This window comes from Nyctereutes procyonoides, unplaced genomic scaffold, assembly GCF_905146905.1.
Source record: "Nyctereutes procyonoides isolate TBG_1078 unplaced genomic scaffold, NYPRO_anot_genome, whole genome shotgun sequence".
NCBI classification, from domain to species: Eukaryota; Metazoa; Chordata; class Mammalia; order Carnivora; family Canidae; genus Nyctereutes; species Nyctereutes procyonoides.
Genome location: NW_026575082.1, coordinates 37,404,573 through 37,421,059, shown reverse-complemented (window position 1 = coordinate 37,421,059; position 16,487 = coordinate 37,404,573). Strand labels below are relative to the sequence as shown.

At 34.2% G+C, this 16,487-nt stretch overlaps 1 protein-coding gene across 4 annotated transcripts in view; it reads left to right on the top strand.

Moving 5' to 3' along the window:
• The window catches only part of LOC129514558 (speckle-type POZ protein-like), a 64,119-nt gene extending 50,776 nt beyond the window's left edge, over window positions 1-13,343 (top strand). For 3 of the 4 annotated variants that reach the window (XM_055333238.1, XM_055333237.1, XM_055333239.1), the window contains exons 9-11: window positions 5,905-6,047; window positions 6,140-6,193; window positions 9,053-13,343. In XM_055333238.1, the coding sequence (XP_055189213.1) occupies window positions 5,905-6,047; window positions 6,140-6,193; window positions 9,053-9,197 (342 nt within the window). In that variant the 3' untranslated portion in view covers window positions 9,198-13,343. The remainder of the gene's footprint in view (window positions 1-5,904; window positions 6,048-6,139; window positions 6,194-9,052) is intronic. The other variant, XM_055333240.1, reaches the window with a different exon arrangement.
• The last annotated feature ends 3,144 nt before the right edge of the window (window positions 13,344-16,487 follow it).

Here is a 16,487-nt window from a genome sequence, read left to right as displayed (position 1 = left end):
TTCCCTTCTGGTAGCCATCAGTTTGTTCTCTATAGTTAAGACTATTTTTCTCGATTTGCCTCTCGTTTTTTTTCCCTTTACTCATTAGTTTCTTAAATTCCACATATAAGTGAGATTATTTTGATATTTGTCTTTCTCTGACTGATTTATATCACTTAGCATAATACTCTGTAGCTCCATACATGTCATTTCAAACGGCAAGATTTCATTCTTTTTTTACAGCTGAGTAATACTCCATTGTACATACATAACACAACTTCATTATGCACTCATCCGTCAATGGATACATGCTGCTATAAATATCAGGGTGGATGTACCCTTTTGAGTTAATATTTTTGTATTCTTTGGGTGCAATTGCTGGGTAATACAGTAGTTCTTTCTATTTTTAACTTTTTGAGGAACCTCCATACTGTTTTCCACGGTGGCTTCACCAGTTTTCATTCCCAACTTCAAGAGGGTTCCCCTTTCTCCATATCCTCACCAACACCTCCTTTATTATGTTGATTTTAGCTATTCTGACAAGTATGAAGTGATATCTCATTGTAGTTTTGATTTACATTTCCCTGATGAAAATGATGTTGAGCATCTTTTCATGTGTATGTTGGCCATTGGAGTGTCTTTGAAAAAATGTCTATCCATGTCTTCTTCCAATTCTTAAATTGGATTATTCTTTTTGAGGTATTGAGTTTTATAAGTTCTTCATATGTTTAAGATATTAAACCTTTACTGGATATATCATTTCCAGATATCTTCTCCTATTTCATAGTTTTGTGGATTGGTTCATTTGCTATGCAGAAGATTTTTATTTTGATGAAGTCCCAATAGTTTATTTTTGCTTTTGTTTACCTTGTATTAGGAGACATGCAGAAAGAAGTTGGTGTGGCCAAATGTTATTGCTGGTGTTCTTTTAGCATTTTTATGGTTTGTAATACAACTTGAAGTCCAAAATTGTGATGCCTCCAGTTTTGCGTTTCTTTTTCAAGATTGCTTTGGTTTCAGGGTCTTTTGTGGTTCCATACAAATTTTATGATTGTTTATTCCAGCCCTGTGAAAAATGCTTTTGATAATTTTGATAGGAATTTCATTAAATATGTAGATTACTTTGGATAACATAGACATTTTAAACAATATTTGTTCTTCCAATCCATGAGCATAGAATGTCTTTCCATTTCTTGCTCATCTTTTTTTTTTTCCATCAGTGTTTTATATTTTTCAGAGTACAGATCTTTCACCTCTTTTGTTATTAGGTATATTCCTAAGTATCTTACTGTTTTTGGTGCAGTTGTAAATGACATGGATTCCTTAATTTCTCTTTCTGCTGCTTCATGATTAGTGTTTAGAAATAAATGGAAGAGATTTCTGTACAATGATTTTGTATCCTGAGACTTCACTGAATTCATGTACAACTTCTAGCAGTTTCTTGGTGAAGCCTTTCAGATTTTTTATTGTCTTCTGCAAATAGGGAAAGTTTTACTACTTCTTGCTAGTTTGGACTCCTTTTATTTCTTTTTATTGTCTGATTGCTGTGGCTGGGACTTTGAGTACTATGTATATTGAATTAAAGTGGTGAGAGTAGACATCGTTGTCTTATTACTGACCTCAGAGGAAAGACTCAGTTTTTCCCCAATGAGAATGATATTAGCTGTGGGTTTTTCATATGTGGCCTTTCTGTGTTGAGATATGTTCCCACTAAACCTACTTTGTTGAGGGTTTTTAATCATGAATGGATGTTTTACTTTGTCAAATGCATTTCCTGCATGTGTTGAAATGATCACATGGTTCTTAGCCTTTCTTTTATTAATTTGATGTCACATTGATTGATTTAGGAATACTGAACCAACCACCTTGGTAGCCCAGGAATAAATCTTACTTGATTGTGGTGAATGATTTTCTTTTTTATTGTATTATTGGATTCAGTGTGCAAGTATTTTGTTCATCAGGGATATTGGCCTGTAGTTCTCCTTTTTAGTGGTATCTTTATCCAGTTTTGGTATCAGGATAATGCTGGCCTCACAGAATGAGTTTGGAAGTTTTCCTTCCTTTCCTATTTTTTGGGATAGTTTAAGAATAGGTATTAAAGATGGCCTGTGAAGTCACTTCTGTTTGTTAGGAGTTCTTTGATTACTGATTGAATTTCTTTGCTGGTTATCAGTCTGTTCAAGTTTTCTATTTCTTCCTGTTTTAGTTTGGCAGTTTATATGTTTCTGGGAACTTATCCATTTTTCCTAGGTTGGCCAATTTGTTGGGCATATAGTTTTTCATGATACTCTCTTAAAATTGTTTGTATTTCCATGACATCGATTGTTATTTTTCCTCTCACTTTGTGATTTTGAGTTCTTTCTCTTTTCTTTTTGGGAAGTCTGGCTAGAGATTTATCAATTCCATTAATTTTCCCCAGCTTCTGGTTTCATTGATTTGTTCTCTTGTTTTTTTTTTTTTTTTTAAGTTTCTGTATCATTTATTTATGCCTTAATCTTTATTATTTCCTTCCTTCTGGCTTTAGGCTTGCTCCGTTGTTTTCTCTAGCTCCTTTAGGTGAAAAGTTAGATTGAGATTTTTTTTTGCTTTTCAATGTAGGTCTGTGGATTGCTATATACTTCCCTCTTAGGACTGCTTTTGCTGCATCCCAAAGGTTTTAGATCAGTGTTTTCACTTTCATTTGTTTTTATGTTTTTCTTTTTTAAATTTCTTCTTTGATTTCTTGGTTGACCCATCATTGTTTAATAGCATGTTGTTTAGCCTCCTTGTATTTGTGGTCTTTCCATTTTTTTCTTGTGGTTGACTTGTAGTTTCATTGCATTGTGGTCAGAAAGGATGCATGGTATGATTTCAGATTTTTTTGTTCTTGTTAAGACCTCTTTGTAGCCTAATTTGTCATTATTCTGGAGAATGTCCTGTGTGCACTTGAGAAGTGCCTGGCCCTGCCATATTATGGGCAGGGGTTTGTGCTGGTTTCCTGTGGGAAGGAAGGGCCTGCTGTTTGGGACTCATCAAAGCTTGACTGAGAAGCATGATACTGGAGAGTGCAAGGGAGTAGGGCTTGATGTTAACAAGTAAGGCAGCCAGTATTGGTGCTGTGCTGTCTCTGTGTTTATGCTGAGGGGTGGAGGATTTAGCCGACACTGGCTAGCTCCTATGTTCTAGGAGAGGTGTCTATGAATGCTGCCTCTTGGGGATGCTCTCAGAGAAGAGCAAATACTCTTACCCAGATGTGTCCAAGTCGGAGTTCAGATTGCTGTTTTCACACAGCCTGTCCCTAGGTTGTTGTCTGCCTTCCATCCAGGAAGGAGCAGGACAGTAACCTCCAAACTCTATCCTGGCCAAGCCCACAGACCTTTAAAATCTAGGCTTTAAGCCCTTTGTACTGTAGGAAGTCATGAATTTCAGCTCCTCTCATTTTGTAAGCCAGTATTTTTGGGAAACATTCCCCTTTGCATTATCCTGTGTGCTCCTCTATTCTCACCCTTCTCCATAAACAAAGCTCCCTCCCCTCCATAGCACCCACCAGCCATTTCTCCCCTAAACCATATCTCCACGTTCCTCCCTTTATCCATGTAGCCTCTTCTCTCCCTTACGTGGAGTTTGTTCTGTCAGTCTTCCAGTCTATTTCTAGGGTAGTTAGGATGAGTCTAATTATGTAGTTGTGTTCCTGGTACAAGAGGAGCCTAGAGTCCTCCTATTCCACTGCCATCTTTCTCCTAAGCTGGCATCTACTAATTTCTGACAAATGTACATGAACCTGTAACTATCTCAATAAAAATTTAAATTAAAAATGACATTTGCAATAGCATCAAAAATATTAAATGTATAGGCATAAATCTGGCAAAAGATCAAAACTAACCTGTTAATCACAACATATTGGTATGTGAAATTCAGGTACTACCTAAATAAATGGAGAGAAATTTGGGGGGTGCCTGGGTGGCTCAGTCAGTTAAGCAGCTGCCTTTGGCTCAGATCAGGTCCTGGGATCAAGCCCCTCCTAAGCCTCCCTCTCAGCAAGGGGTCTCCCTCTCCCTCTCACTCTTCCCCTTTTCTCTCTCTCTCAAATAAATAAATAAAATCTTTAAAATATTTATTTATGGACTAGTATTCTTAATATTGTTAAAATTTCAGTTTTTAAAATTCATTAGTAGAGCCAGCATGTCCCTTACGGGATTTTTATTTTGCTTTCTGACAAGTGGATTTGAAAATTTTTTTTCTTGGATTTGAAAATTTATGTGCAAGTGCAAGAACCTAGAACAGCCAGATAACTTTGAAAAAGATCAAAATGGAGGACTAGAACTGCATGGTAACAAGACTTATTATAAAGCTTCATTTAAGACCGTGTTGATTGGTGACAAGAGAAACAATTTATTGGAACAGAATGAAAAGTATAGAAAGAATCTATCATATATGTGGATATCTAATTTGATAAAAGTGAAAAGACAATTAAGTGAAGAAGGGATAGTCTTTTCAACAAGTGGTGTTGGAACAGTTGGATACCTGAATGCCTGAAAAAAGTGAACTTTTTATATGAACTTCAAGCCAAATACAAAAAGTAATGCAAAAGGGATTGTAAACCTAAAATCTAAAACTTCTAAGAGAAAACAGTCTTCACAGTCTTGTGTTAGGCAAAGACTTCTTAGATATTGGCACCAGAAAACAACACAGAAAAGAAAAATGGATAAATTAGACTTATGTAAGTTTTAAAAACTTCAGGAAAAGACAGGAGAATGAAAACAGCAGCCACAAACTAGGAGAAAATACTTTGCAAAGCATATATCCAATGAGCAGCTTTTATTCAGAATATATCTGCTAAAGGGCTTTTTTTTTTTAAAGAGCTTTTTAAAAAAGATTATTAGAGAGAGAGAGAGAGAAAACACTTGCATAAGGAGAGGGAAGGGCAGAGGGAGATGAGGAGAATCTCAAGCAGACTCTTCACTGAGCAAGGAGCTTGACATGGCACTTGATCTCATGACTCTGAGATCATGACCTTACCCAAAATCACGAGTTGGCTGTTTAACTGACGTGGCACCCAGGTGCCCCTGCTGAAGGACTTTTGTATTCAATCTATATAAAGAACTGTCAGGAGTTAATTATAAGAAAACAATCTTTTTTTCTAAAAATAGAGAAAATATTTGAACAAACACTTCCTGAACTAATGTCAGTTAACTACATCAAAAGATGCTCAACATCATTAATTATTATGGGGAATATAAATTAAAACCATATGAGCTATTTCTATATGCATACTGTAAGCTGAAATTGCAAAGACCATATTAAGTATGGTCAAGAATGTGATAGCATATCAGAGGTGTTGCTTGGGGTAGCACAAGAGGGGAGAATTATAGATAGGAAGAAACTTTTGGGGATAATGAATATGTTCAGTGTCATGATTTAATGATACTGTATAGTATAAACTTATCAAAATATAAACTAATATGTGCAGTTTGTTGTATATCAATTTTACTTCAATAAAGCTGCTAGAGCTGTCATAATAACTTTATCAAAGTGGTTTGTTCAGTTTTAGAATTTATTCAAGATTGAGCAGTGGCAATATACAGTGTACTGGCTGATACACTTTGGCATTTAAATAGAGAATAGAAATTCACTCATTAAGAGTATTGAACAAGAGTTTTTTAAAAGAATTAAAACCCTGATTTTAAAAATTGACAGTATGTATTTTGCACAAATTGAGATTTCCTAAAGAAAATTGCTCTTTATCTTGAATTCATCATTTGTATCTCCTTAATATTAGGTTAAAATAACTTTAAGACTTTTTTAACTTTCAGTTCAGAGTGTAGTGTGCTTTAACTTTATTCTCTAAGTTACAGATATCAAGTATTTTATAATTTACAAGTACCAGGTATTTAAAACTTGGTAGTTTGAGTAAATGTTTAATTGTTATGTTTTCCTTTTGGATAGTATGCACTGGAACGGCTGAAGGTCATGTGTGAAGAAGCTTTGTGTAGTAACCTCTCAGTAGAAAATGTTGCTGATACCCTTGTCCTTGCAGATTTGCACAGTGCAGAACAGTTGAAAGCACAAGCCATAGACTTTATTAATAGGTAAGCTATATGCCTGTATTTCAGTGGACATGACACTTTCAACATTTTTTTCACCGGACTTTTTTTTAAGTGTGTTTAAATCTTCAATGCAGGTGCAGTGTACTTCGACAGCTTGGGTGTAAAGATGGGAAAAACTGGAACAGCAAGTAAGATGACATCAGTTTCTGACTTAAAGTTGATCTGCATACATGAAATTAAGTGTTTGCATAGCCTTTTGCTCATCTGCAATAAGTATGAATCCAGATATTAGTTATATGAAACTGCCAATAATTTAAAAAAATAATAATTTGACTTAGTGGATTCTTGAGGCTATGCTCCCTTGTAGATCAGCTTTTAATGTGAACTGGGATGGACATTTTAATTTCTTAAGCACATATGCTCATAGTATATAGCTGAGTCCAGGTATTTCAATGGCTACCGGGGATCTTTTCCCTGCCCCTTCAGAAAGCATTTCTAAAAATGTGGGAAATACTCATTTTATCCTCTGAGGAGTGTTCCCTCCAGATTTGCCTAGAAAGTCTTTTCATTTGAATCCTCACCCACTGCTTCTTAAGTTAACCAAGTACCTTGAATCACATGGTATTTTAGATGAGCTGCCTAATGTTCCCAAATGGTAGCATTTTGTTCTTTCCTTTCCCTGGTAAAACTGTAAGAGGTATGGTAGTTGTTACATCTTCCTAAGCCTGGGCCCTCTGAATGTGAACTACTAAAACTTAATTATTCCCTTCTTATGTTTTCTCCTCACATTTTTAGAGTGATTTGTCTACTTTTCATAATTTTTCAAAATCAAAAGGTGAAGACTTGATAGTGTCAAGAATTTGCACCTGCTTTTGATTGATTTTTTGCCTTGTAAATCCTTCAATTCCATTTTCACACATTATCAAAAGGTGATATAAGTAAAAAAAAAAAAAAAAGACAGTGTTAGAGACAATAAAAGGAGCGTTGACCTAATTACTTCCCATTGTTATCTGCTTTTATCTATATGATATTGGTTAACTCTGAACTATTATGAATTTGTAAATTCTGTTTTCACAAAGTGGGCATTAGTGACTATACTTTCAAGTTATTGGTTGTTCTTTATATTGGTTAGTGTATGATAATACTTTATCATCATGGAATATGATCCTAAAAATTCATTTGAATTTAAAATATAGTTTATTAGCAGTAAATGATAATTTTATGATTCTTGATGCTTAGCCACTTTCAAGTTCTAGTTTTACTCTGTTAAAATATTTTACATTGTGCAACTTTTTTCACTTTAAAAAATACCAGTTTATTTCATATCCCCTGGTGAAGCTATGGTATATACGGATCTTCAATAGACATATGTTGAATTAAATAAATGAAAATGTCAGGTATATTGAGTGGTATTTATGTGATTCTAAACAATCAGTTAAAATTATAAACATAGTGACATGCAGGTAATAAGATGTCAGGCAGATTGAAAAAAGTTGATTTGTTATTAGCTACTGTTTGGTTCCACAAACCAAACTGTTGTCTCAAGCACTATGCTAGGGCATTGCATATAAAAACGATTGGGAAAAATTCCTCTCTTGAGAAATTTATCTAATGAAAAAAACAAGTACATGAATATATTATTTCATTAAAATGTGGTAAGTAATGTGATAGAAGATATGTATAGGCTGGATGGTTTAAGGATGGCTTCCTGGGTGACATCTGAGTCTTCTAAACATGAATAGGAATTAGCAAAACTAAGAAGGAAATAACAGACATTGTGAACAGAAAGGATAGCTCAATCCAAAGTGTAGAAGCATGAACCAGTAAGTGATGATTCATTTGACAGATATTTGTATTTATTATTCAGTAAATACCTAGGCACTGTGCTTATACAAAGAATATAGTGGTGAACATGGCAAATGTTTCCCCTGCCTTCATGGAGTTTATGGTTTAGCAGGAGGCGAATAGGAACTAGACAAGTAATTGAAATAAAGTGAAACAATAGATATAAGTATAGCATACCCATCCAAGCATATAGTAAAAGAAGTAGGGGAAGGAAGCCTTTTTTGAAGAATTATTGTATAAATAAACACCTGAAGTATTACTAAGAGTTACCCTGGTAAAGAAGTGTAAAAGTTTATCCCACACAAAAGGGAATCAGATGTGCAAAGTTTGGTGATAAGAAAAGTATAGGATCAGAGTGAGGTTATGAGAAGATCCCAGAGGATATAATATAGACCTATTTGTTACTAACACAGCTCATGGAAGCTCTTTTGAGAGGAGCAAGATAGGAAACTAGAAGACAAATTAGGAGACTGTTGTGATAATCCAAATGCAAAATGATATGAACCTTAACTGGGTATTTGAAATATCTTGGGGAATTAAAATAGTGATGATTGTAAAGAATGGGGTCTAGAATTTCTCACATTTTTTGACTTGAATAACTGGGTAATGGTGAAAGCATTGGCTGATTGAAAATAAGGGAAGAACTTGAGTGTGGAGAGGGACCTATTGAGTTCTTATTCGACAATTCTGAAAGTGTAGGTCCTCAGACCCTAGCAAAATAAGGAGAAAAGGTGGTTGGGAATGTACCTTGTGGGGAGGTCTAGGATTTAGCAAGTCAGTCCTTACCATCATTGGAATATGATAGCTACAGTTGTGAAGAGTGGATACGATAGGATGAATAATGAAAGTTAAGGGAGAAGAGCAGAGGTCCAACCTTGGAACTTTAGAGAAAACCTGTGTGTAACAGCCAGGAAAAAGAGCTCTTGAAAGAGCTAGTACAGAAATGGTAACAATGAAAGTTGGGACTATGGAGAAAAGTATCACATACATACTTCCAGAGTATAGCACTTCCAGAAGAATTTAATAGTTGCGTTGCAACAGAAAATATACCAGTAAGGTAAAGGTGGTATTTTCATGAATTCACAGGGCTTGATGACATAGGCAAAGTGTTTAAAACATTTTGAAATTTGAAAGTTGTTTTTTAAAATAACAATATTTTGAAAAGAACTCTTTAATAAATATGACTTAATTTTATTTTTCAGCCAAGCAGCGGACATAATGGAAACATCAGGGTGGAAGTCCATGATTCAGTCTCACCCTCATTTAGTAGCAGAGGCCTTCCGAGCACTAGCGTCTGCACAGTGTCCACAGTTTGGCATTCCACGCAAACGGCTAAAACAGTCCTGAAATCTTCCATGAACTGTAGAAAAATGGAATTGACTTTTACTCCTCCAGGTCCAGAAGGATTCTAATACACAAACCATAAACAAGAGTTGTTTCTGTTGTCTTGTCCACAGAACAGAAGCTGAAAAAGCATATTGCTTGCATTTCAGGTGGATAATTTATGGTTTATTCTTCAGCTTTAAATTAGACTGATTATACTCTAATTCACTTCAAGGCCTTAAATTATCTTCAATGACTTCTCTTGTTCATATACTTTAATTTTTTTTATTGTGCCTTGTCATTTTGACTAAGGCTATGCAGGATTGCACTAGCTCCATAATGCAGTAATATTGATAACTGAAGATATTAAGTTTCAAAAGGATCTTCCATTAGTTTGAGAAAAGCATAATGAATATTATAGGTTTGTCCTATGCTGTCTCAAAGTTTAAAACTAGGTTCTTCTTAAAAGCACTTGTATTGGAGATTACTAATAATGTCTCCAGTCTAAGTTCTGTAAATATAGGAGAACCTGCTTACCTTTAAGGTAAGTTATGGCAATACACTGCTTCAATTCTAATTTATTTTTCATTTCTGGGGCAAATATGCAATGAGTTGGCCCAAATTTTTAGTAAAATTTGTGATGTTTGTCTGTGTGTTGACTGTCCAACAAACTAAGAGAAGCTTAACAAACCTTTGCTTGTGTGTTTATTTTTTTATTTTTTTTGTTTGTTTTTGTGGGTTTATTCAGGTTTACAATGATTGAGAACTGATTGAGGTTAAGATTTCAACAAAAAGAAAGCATGTTTTGTGCAGAACTAACTTTTTTTTTTAATTTATAGTGACCTACATTTATATGAAGAATTCTGTCCATGTTGAAAATAAGGATGACCAAATGTAAAATTAATGAGTGGGCCAATTAAGAAATATATGCACTTTTAATGTGTATCTTTTGTATGCTAAATGGTACATATATTTTTTTTGTTTTTGAGGGTATTAATAAGGTATAATTAATTGTGTCTTTTGAAAGAATTTTTTAAGATCGATGGAGGCAGTTGGGATGTTTGTGATAATAAGAAAGATATTCTTGATTATAGTTAATTGGTTTGAATTTCACATATTTATCATTGAATTTATTCCTGTCTTATCACACTTTGGAGAAGGCAATTTGAACAATAAACAAATCCTGGATACTCTCCTTCTGAAAACAGTGAACTGATATTATTTGCAGACTAAAGGAGAGAGAGCCCTTAGAAATATGTTAGGCCACACTCTGAACCTTTTCTTTCCCCCCTAAGCTTTCTCCTTTCTGTTTCAGTTACTGTACTAACATTGTGGATGATATTGAAATTCTGCATAATGTGAACAGGATAAACTATTTATAAACTGCTTTTCATGGGCCAGTTCTTTATTATAAATGAATTTAGCTTTAAACACATACACATATTCAGTGTTTAGATAGCTCTGTTCGCAGTGGAGGTCTGTTCTGGTGCATTGTCCCAGAGATATAGGAATGATCAGTGGCAAGTCACTGCATCTGATTTCCTGTAATAGTGACAATATGCTTCTTAGGCAAAGTTTATACTTGACCATAAGGGAAAAGGTGTCACTGGAAAAAAAAAAAAAAAAACCACATATTCTTATATATTCGCATATATACTTTATTCTCCAAATTAAAATTTGTATGATGTGTTTATTTAATTTTTGAATTTAGGACAAAAAAATGAAGCCTGGGGTTTTAAAATAGATTTTATTTTTGTTATCTCTTTATTAGGTATTCACTGAAGCAGTCTTACTATATAAAGAGTGATTCATATTTACATTAAACATAGACTGTCAAATAAGTGTTATCCACAACAAACTGTAGTTTGGAAAGATATTTTCAGAAGTCTTCATTTCTTTCTGTGTAGTTTAATTGGAATCTTTCTTGTGTTAAATCTGAAGAAAAATCTCTTGGGATGGAAGGATTCTTACATATTATTGGACTCCACCTTGTGTAAGAATATTGGAGGCAGCTGAAACTTACTTCCTTAACCAGATTGAGTCCATTAAATTTACAATGTACAAATTTAATATGCACACATACATATACAAGTTAAGATTTTGATATTTTGCCACGGTCTTAAAATTCCTCAGGCTATAGAACCTTGTTTTCATACATCAAAAGTACTGGTGTATCAGTTTATATCAAATGCACACAGGCACATTGTGAATTAATTCACTGCTTGCATCTACATTTCTAACCATAGTGACTTCAGTAATACCCCTATAATGAACACTGCAGCTTACTCCTACCTACTTACTTTAGTGTTTATTGCAAATCTTAAGGGTTTTATTATAAAGTTGTTTTTTGTTTTAAGTTTGGTAGCACATTTTGTACCAAAAACGTCAAACACTGTGCTGTGAGAATATCCACATTTGTAGAAATGTCCACTTTTTAGATAATATAATGCCTATCATTATACTAACAGAATCATATCATAGTTGATTTATTTTTTCTTTTTATTTATTAAGGTTTGTTTTTGTTTTGTTTTGTTTTGTTTTGTTTGGTATTGTGGGTTCTTGAGGCAATGAAAAAAAACTTAATGTATTCTGATGTGAGTGCTCTAATAGACTTTTTTATTTTTTCATTTTGAAACCACACACATTGTTTTCTTTAGGCACAGACTCTGTCCTGAGCAGTTTTGCCTTTTGTCAGCCTGCTCTTGTTTACCTATTATCACCTAAACAGAGCTTTTCCTTAGAAAAGTAATGATTGGTTTTAAATGTTACATGTTATCAAAGTAACCATTGGAGAACTGTTCATCAGCTTGAGATACAGAAACACTATATTTGTGCCTTTTTCATTTTTAAATTTTAACATATATTGGTATTTAGAGCACAAATATGAAGGTGCCATAATGTTATGGCTTGCCATTGTTACCTCCTTGAATACTCGTGTGTCATTGTCTTGATTGAAATAGTAATTGGAGAACCATGCATGTATTATGTCGTGTGTGTGTGTGTGTGTGTGTGTGTGTGCGCACGTACTTGTGTTTGCTTGGACTTGTGTGTGGTATGTTCAGAAGAGTGAATTTCTGAAAATAGGACTCAGTTAAATGTTGAGAATTCAGGTTAGTTGAAATATTTCATTAAATGTGCTTTATTTTGGGGTACAATTGGTTGACAGGAAATTATAATTTTCAAATGTGACCATTTATTGCATGGTGAAATGTGAAAACAGTGCCTTTTTAGGACATCGTTTTTAAAGTTAAGTTTTAAAATATTTGCAAAGACCTCTTAAAAACTTGTCATGAACATTATTAGCTTATTTTTAAACTAGACCTAAGTTAGAATTTAAATTGCCAAATAATTACTGATTTATTTACCCATGTAAGTTTTGTGCATAAGTGTAAAACTAAGTAAAATTCTTTATAAAAATGTGGATCATATTTGCTACCCAGTGACACTAGAGACTTTAGTAAATTATTTTATTAAAATCCAACTCAGCAAGCTTTCCTCATAACAAGGTGTTTGAAAGGTGAATTATTCTGACTCAGACATTCTTTCTCTTTGATGGATAAAATAAAAATATTCAATGTATTCTTGCAAAAGGAGGTGGGTGGGTTTTACTGTTTTCAGATTATAAAGACTGCACTTTCAGCACATATGAGTATTTTGCAAACCTCTTTTATACAGATTATAAGCTCTACTTTATTTAAGTGTTCATGGAATGATGTCAATTTTAGGTCTAGTTGAACAAATATTGAGTGCCTACCATATGGAAGACTTCCTCTTCACTAGGAATAAAATCACCACACCGTGTCTTCTGTTTGCAGTATGTGGATTTTATGTTTGAAAAGGAATTATATTTAAATCTTTCTGTTTGTTAGAGTTTATCGTTGTATACTGTAACCTAGTTAATTTCACATCCAGTTTTTTAGAATGAAGATATAACTTAAGTGAGTCCCATTTTTGAAAATAAAATTCTGCTAAAATTATTTAGAAATTAATTTTGGGGGAACTTGATTTTCAAGATTCAAATGTGTAAAGACTTATATTGAACTTTTCAGCCTCATTTTTAATCAGCTGATGTTAATGATGAGATACATACTTTTTGTATCTTGTTGCTGAAAATATTTTTTGCATTTCAGCACATTGAGTTAAAATAAAGTTGTTACTACTTATTCAGAACTAATTGGTTTATTTTGTGTTTATTTGAAAATATGAACTCTTTTTCATTTTCAGATTGCTATGTTGCTTTGCAAAAGAGTCATGTGGTAACTTTGATATGGTAACTTTAAGCGTAGTAATCTTTCCTACATAGGAAAACTACCATCTTGGGGAGCCTACTAAAAACTTAATAACTGAGATATTATACCTATATGTGCTTTGATGTAGGCATTATTATTGAAAGATTTATGCTAATGTCATGTAACTTTAATGTAGTAAAGATCACCTTTCCTTGGTCCTCCTGTCCCTTCTCAATTTTAACTGACAATTATTTACTGGCTTCAAAAAGGACAGAATTGGGGCAATGTGTTCCTGGCCTAGTTTAGTAACAGTAACCGAATCAATACATAAAAATTATGGGCAAAGTCGCAGTACAAATGCACAGTGGAAAACCTTCCATACACCCAGCAGATACATACGCATATACACAGACATGCACACTAAAATTACCCCTAGAAAAATAAAAAACTTGTCTATTCAGTTAAAGTAAATAGGACAGGTAGTGGTCATAATTCTAAACCTTAAATGAAGTATGTATAACCATTCCCCTTCTACTTTGCAATAGCCAGAACTCTGAATATAGTTTTTAGAACATTGGAATGCAGTGTTTCCTCTGTTCTACTACCCAAAAATCATTTATTTCTAAGAGAATGCCAAGAGTGTTACTTGTTTTGTATTTTTAAATAGACACATTGGTAGAAATCTTTTTTGTGATATGTTATTACTCCTTTTTTGGTATTAGAGAGCTTTGCATGTATCTGTAGTGGATAGTGGCAAAAAAGTTTGTCTTTTCTGTTACGAATGCTTCCTTTTCACCTCTTCTACTGCCTTTCATCCTTACTGTTTTTTATAAAGGAGTCAGGTATACCCAAATAATTGTAGAATTTAGGAATAACAGAATAGCACACACACAAACCCCAAAACAAAACTTTGCTCAAAAACAGGTTTACTGCCATAGCAGGTTATTAGAATATATGCTTAATTTTAGCCAAAAAGATGTACAGTTCATGAAAATGGTGGAATGGGTAGAAATCAGGAAAAATAGAAATGTGCTGTTAAAAAAAAGAGAAAATCAAATGCACCAAACTTGATTAATGCCGAAATGTAAAGCAGAAATTTGAATCAAAGAAGACAAGGCTCATAAATACTCGCAGATCACAAGAACAAGAATTAGATGAAAATAAAGATGATTCAGTTTAATTTCTATCACCAAGTAATTAAATGGAGTGCCAGGCACTGTACCAAACTTGATAATATAAACAAACTATAAATAGACTTATAAGTCTATATTATTAAGGAAAACAGTTATGTAATACATTATGTGAATTGAGATAAGAGTACAAGAGGGTCACCTTATCTGGGATGGAGATGAAGATCCCAGAAAGCCTCTGAGGAAGTGTCTTCTAAATTGAAGTTGAGTAGAAGTTAGGCAGCTTAGTGGGAGTGTCATCCAACCCATTATGTGAAATCAGAGGTTGACCAAGGTTCATATAGAACATGTATGGGAATGAAAATGAATATGGCTATATCCTTATGTGTAAGAGAAGGGAAGAGTAAATCGGAATGTGAAGATCATGATCTTTTGAACGTATCAGAGGAATCCAATATAACCTAAGCATTGAGGGATTTTAGGTGCTGTATGTCATGACCAATCAATCTTCAGATGAATACAGGGAGCTGGAGGAAAAGGTAAGGGGATTTCTGAAGAGATGAGGAATGCCAGTGCTCTGGTAGGCTAGGAGCACTGAAATAGAGCAAAAGGAAGAAATCTATGAGGAAATACTGCAAGGACTTGGAAATAATTGCATGTGGTAGAAGGAAGAGACAGTATTTAAGAGCAACTCCTGGGTGTTGTATTTGAGCAATTGGATGGAGGGTAGTACCATCCACAGATACAGTAATCACAAGAGTAACAACAATTTGGGGAGTAAAAAACAGTTGTTTTGATTTGGAGCCTGTCGAGTCTAAGATTTCTACTGGACAGTCTGGTTGAGTATGTGAATCTTAAACATGAGAGTGACCTGGGTTATAAAGTCAGAAATCCTCAACATACAGAAAATGATCGGTACATGCAGATTAATGTAGAGAAGATAGCACAGGGAAGAAACGGTGATAGAGAACAGTTTACAAAAGAGGATGACTGGCCACAAAAGATAAGACCAGAAGAGTAATCCATCCCAGAAGTTGGAAAAAAGTATGCTTTAAGGGAAGAACTGGCTGACAGTGTCAAATGCTGAGCCATCAAGTAGGAAGCTAGAATATGAATTCAATATTTGAAAGAGGATGTGACAGGAGTCTAAAGTGGGGAAAGAAATAGAATTGGAATGAGAAAATGGATACTCCTAAGTATAAGAACATAGAAGATTCAGCAAAGACCTCAAGGAAGAAACTAGTTTTGGAATGGGGTTTGGGATCAGTTCTTAATTTGCTGTCTTTATGGTAGCAGTGTCCATATACTAAGGTAATGATGAAGAGTCAACGTGGAAAACAGATGGGATTACTGAGGTTTTAGTCAGAAGAGAAGAGAAATGGAATCAAGATGCGAGACAGGAAGATTATTCCTAACATGGAGAAATGCAAGGATGCAGAGTCTGATTTATATAATTGTTTTATTTGAGTCTGGAAGTTAATATTTTACATCTTATTCCCTGTGAAGTCATCTATTCAGAGTAAAGGTGATGGGTTTAGATCAGACGTCAGCAAACTTTGTAAAGGACCTAGGTAGTAAACATTTACCTACTGACCAATGTCATTGTAGTAGACTCCATGGAAGTAGACAACATGGAAACGGGTGTGGCTGTGTTCCATTAGAACTATTTACAAAAGCAGGTGGTAGACTGGATTTGACTCTTGGTTTTGGGGGTTCGAAGGTTTAAACCGATACAAAAAAAAAGTGGATGGCCTACTTGAGGTTTGGAGACCATGACTTTACAGAGGACGAGTTAAGGAGAACAAATGTTTACATAATTGATATTACCAAAGGAATAATTGAACACAAACAGTGACTAAAAATATTAATCATTTTTTGTTAAAAAATGAATTTTGGGGTGCTGGCTGGCTCAGTTGGTAGAGCATGTGATTCTTGATCTCGGGGTTGTAAGTTCG